Source organism: Peromyscus maniculatus, chromosome 3 (assembly GCF_049852395.1).
Source record: "Peromyscus maniculatus bairdii isolate BWxNUB_F1_BW_parent chromosome 3, HU_Pman_BW_mat_3.1, whole genome shotgun sequence".
Taxonomy (NCBI): Eukaryota; Metazoa; Chordata; class Mammalia; order Rodentia; family Cricetidae; genus Peromyscus; species Peromyscus maniculatus.
The window spans coordinates 112,339,363-112,344,202 of record NC_134854.1 but is presented as its reverse complement, the minus strand read 5'-3'; the positions used below and the strand labels follow the sequence as shown (position 1 = coordinate 112,344,202).

Sequence of the window (4,840 nt, the reverse complement as noted above, 5' to 3'; positions counted from 1 at the left end):
GAACTCAAGAAACTAGATATCAAAAAAACAAATAATTCAATTAAAAATGGGGTACAAATATAAACAAAATTCTCAATGGGGAAACTCAAATGGCTGAGAAACACTTGCAAATGTTCACCATTCTTAGTCCCCAGGGACATGCAAATCAAAACTACTTTGAGATTTCTTGTTATAACTCACAGAGTGGCTAAGATTAGTAACACATTAAGTGGCAAGTAAATGATAGCTCATGCTGGCAAGGTTGTGAATAAGTGGAACACTCAGCTGGCGGGAGTGTAAACTTGTGCAGCCACTATGGAAATCAGTGTGGTGGTTCCTCAGAAAGATGGGAATCAATACACCTGAAGACCCAGCTATACCACTCTTGGGCATCTACCCAAGCAACATTTCATCCCAACACCGGGACTCTTGCTCAACCATATTCATTGCTGCTCTATTCTTAATAGCCAGAAATTGGAAAATTTTGGATGCCCCTCAATAGAAGAATGAATAAAGAAATGTGATACATTTACACAATGGAGTATTACACAACTGTTAAGAAAATGACATCACAAAATTTGCAGGCAAATGTATGGAACTAGAAAATCATTATGAGTGAGGTAACCCAGACCCAGAAAGATAAATATGGTGTGTATTTGCTTATGTGTGGATATTGGCCATTAAGCAAATGATAACAAAGCTGCTTTCAGTAGACCCTGAGGGGTTAGACATAGAGGAAGGGACTAGGGGAGACACATATCTCCCTGGGAGGGGGAAGTAGAATAGATTTTATGGCTGTACTGGGGGAGGGGAAGGGAAGAACAGGAGTATCAGGTGGGGAGAGGGATTGAAGAGGCAGTTTTAGGAAGAGAATGCAGGTAGAGCCAGCTAGAATTGATGGGCATTTGAGGGGTGTTATGGAAACCTAGTGCAATGGAAACTTCCTAAAATATATGAAGGCAATCTTTGTGAGATCTCCAAATAGTGGGGGAGATGGAGTCCCAGTTGACCATCTCTTGTCACCAAGCAAAGCTTCGAGTACAGGGACTGGATTACATCCACTTGAGTTGTCGGCCAAAGGGATCCCCATGGGAATCCCCCAGAGAACTCAGCTAGTTGCCAGGATAATGCGCTGTTCTCCACAAACTGACAGCAAGGCCTCATTGCTGAAGACAACACCCTCACAACTCATTGCACATGGAGAGGTCAATATGGAGTCCATCTTTCACCCATGCATACATTCTGGTTTCTTTGGTACAGGAAGGTATTCTTTTGATGTAACATGAACTATTAAATGGTCTTTTAATAAAAAACCCAGAGCCAGATATTGGGGTAAATGCTGAAAGTTCAGAGAGACAAAGGAACAAGCCACTGCCGAGTCTCCCCTCTAGGACTCCTCAGACTGGAAAAGCCTTTAGCCAAAAAGGGATCCAGCTGAAAAAGTCTCAGCAGAAAAGGGCTTTAGCCCAAAAGCTTCTAGTTCCTGTCTCCTCATGCCTTGCTGTCTCCTCATGCCTTATAGACTTTTCTCTGCCCAGCCAAATTACTTCCTTCTTAGTGCTGGGATTAAAGGTGTGTGTGTCTCCCAAGTACTGGGAGCAAAGGCATAAAATCCCAAGAGCTGGGATTGAAGGTGTGTGCCACCACTGCCTGGCTCTGTTTCTCTCCTAGACTGAGTCAATATCATGTAGTCCAGGGTGGCTTTGAACTCACTGAGTACTAGGATTAAAGGTGTGTGCCACCACTGCCTGGACTCTATGTTTAATCTAGTGACTTGCTCGGTCCTCTGATTAAACAGAAAAGGCACAATTCCACATTTTCATTTAACTCAGAGCATGGACATTCTGCCATGATTCATAGCTCTGGCGCCAACACATTGGTTCATCTTAAAAAAAAAAAAAAACACAACTTACCCATCACAGAATATCAACTGTTTACCATCCACTCGCACATGGATATCAAACGGTCAGTTCTATGTTTTCCATTACTGATGACCAGCAGAAGACCAACTGTGGCATAGCCATGGTCCACAAGGGTCTGGACACAATACAGCGTGGGATTTCCCTGGGACATAGTTCTAGAGTAGGAGAGAATACCGTCCAAAGTTGACATCACCAGAAAGAAACTCATAAGCAGTAGGAGAGTCTGGAGGGCCCTTTGCTCTGGGGATGCTTTTGGAGAAAGGTTTGTATTCTGAAGGTGCCGGGACCAAATCGTATGCCTGCACAAGAGAGTCATCATGTACCAAGAGAAGACTATGAGACTGATAAGGAAGACATTCCTGAAAGCCAGCAGTGTAGAGAATGTCCGTTGCATTGAGTAACTCACACATAAAAAGAGCAAGATCCCATGATGTATATAAGATTATCTGAGGTGAGATTGCAGGTGACAATAGCCGCTATTAAGATATGACTGCCAATGCCTGTGTAGAAGATACACAGGAAAATAAGAAAACATGAGAGATGATGTGAAGAATGATGTTTGAACTTCGCTAAATGAGAGCTTTGAAGGTAGAGGATGATGACCTGGAAGACACTCAACAGGCAGGTGGCACAGAGAGGGCCCTGAAAAACCTGTGAAAGACAATAAGAAGTTTACATGCGATGTCTTCCCATCTTTCTGGAGATATAAAAACGTCTTGAGTTCTATACACTGCAATAAGCAGCAGCATTAGGTGTGTTAGGGCCACGAAGCCAATGGTCAAGTCACTGAGTTTGGGCCTGTGGCCATGAATAAACACGAAGATGTGGAAGAGGAGAAGGAAGCTCTTAGCTGAGATGCCAATGCTTATTTCTTTTTTTTTAATTTTTTTATTTTTTATTTTTTATTTTTATTTTTTATTTTTTTTGGTTTTTCGAGACAGGGTTTCTCTGTGTAGCTTTGCGCCTTTCCTGGAGCTCACTCGGTAGCCCAGGCTGGCCTTGAACTCACAGAGATCCGCCTGCTCTGCCTCCCGAGTGCTGGGATTAAAGGCGTGCGCCACCAACGCCCGGCGCCAATGCTTATTTCTAAGAAGGCATTTCTGATGTTGATTTTACAGAATGGCTTATTGTCTTTATTCATATTACACTGGATGGAAGCATATAGTAACTGGCTAAAGAGAAATCAAGAAACTCCTGTATTACAGTATTGCCTTCTACATCCAGAAAAGAAACATTACCCAGAATGTGTACACATTCATCCCGATTCACCCTCAGCCTACTAAGATCTCAGCTCTTCTGCATGTCATTCAGAATCCATCCTCACTCTCACACTTATTCTAACCTCTCCCAACTATGGCTGACTTACACACCCCAATGTGAACCTCTACAAGTGTCAGTTTTGTTCAACAGTAAAATTGCATATATTATAGAAAATATTTCCTTTCCTATTACATCATGTGTCCATTTCTCTGGGCAGTGTCTCACTTGGTTTTCATTTGTACCATCTTGGTGGCCAGGTACATGATAGATCAATAGTTTTAGTTAAATTGAAGGGCAAAGTTTTCACAAAATGAAATGAGACTTTGCCAAGGGAAGAGTGTCTGTGAATTAGACACACACAGAATGATTTTACTAAGGTGTTATCTTTACCTCTCCATTTATTGCCAGACCAAATATTATTATCATAGTTCCATTAAAAATGTTGGTAAGTGTGAACTCAGAATTCACACTGCTTCAGATTGCACCCACATTCTGAGTGTGATCTAGAGCACTCAGAGGTTCAGCTGCAGTCACCTCTTCTAGAACAAATGGACAGTCATGTGCCCGAGTCAGGGAGACACAGGATGTGAAAGAAGATGATGGATACAAACAAGATGTGGAAGTGAGTCCTGTACATCATGATCTCTGTGCAAATGTCAGCCACTGGTTTCATTCTCATGCAGTTTCTGACACACCTGACTATGAGGAATTAATACAGTCCTTTTAATAATTGATCAGTTGAAACAGAGAAGATCAAAATTACAAAAGCTGTAGGATAGATGAGCATTCTGCTTCCTGAGCATTCTGACAGCATATTAGGCCTTTTCTTTGAATCCTGCTTTGGAACTCTGTAGTTGGTTTTTATTTTTACTCTTTGGGGGCCTGCCACCCAGCTCCCAAATAAATACGTGGGGACTTAGTCTTACCTATGAATGCCCAGCCTTAACTTGGCTTGTTTCTAACCAGCTTTTCTTAAATTATTCCATCTACATTTCGCCTCTGGGCTTTTACCTTTCTCTATTCTATACCCTTTCTTTCCTTCTCTGTGGCTGGTTATGTGGCTAAGTGGCTAGCCCCTGGTGTCCTCCTCTCCTTCTCCTTTTCTCACACCCAGCTCTTCTTTTTAACCTAGATTTCTCTTCCTATTTATTCTCTCTGCCTGCCAGCCCCACCTGTTTCTCTGGCCTGCCTTGCTATTGGTCATTCAGCTCTTTATTAGACCAATCAGGTGTTTTAGGCAGGCAAAGTAACACCGCTTTACAGAGTTAAGCAAATGCAACATAAAAGAATGCAACACATCTTTGCATCATTAAACAAATATTCCACAGCATAAATGAATTTAATGCATCTTAAACTGATATTCCACAGCAGAACTCTGCATCCCAGTTGTATTAAGATCTCTAGATCATCAAACCAACCAGCCTCTATGAGAAGAGCCCAGTCATCCAACAATGGCGGGAACATGTCCCAGATGTTTCTTATTCAACAGTGAGACTAGAGTAGTAAACAGAGCTGAAATTACACTTGATCCAGAGCCATTCCCTTGTCAGGATTCAACTAAAGGAAAACTGTCCAACAGACACTTGGAAGATAGGATCTGGGAATTCTATTCTCTCACCTGTCCTCCAAGTAGGCAATGATACTTCTCCATCCTCAAGAGGCTGAAGCCTAATGTTCAT

At 42.1% G+C, this 4,840-nt stretch overlaps 1 protein-coding gene across 1 annotated transcript; it reads right to left on the bottom strand.

Moving 5' to 3' along the window:
• Nucleotides 1-1,905: 1,905 nt before the first annotated feature.
• On the bottom strand, nucleotides 1,906-4,840 carry LOC102903502 (vomeronasal type-1 receptor 95-like). Its single transcript, XM_015990984.3, is given in 4 exon segments — nucleotides 1,906-2,309; nucleotides 2,312-2,530; nucleotides 2,533-2,772; nucleotides 4,780-4,840. Coding segments are annotated over 4 exon segments (924 nt in total).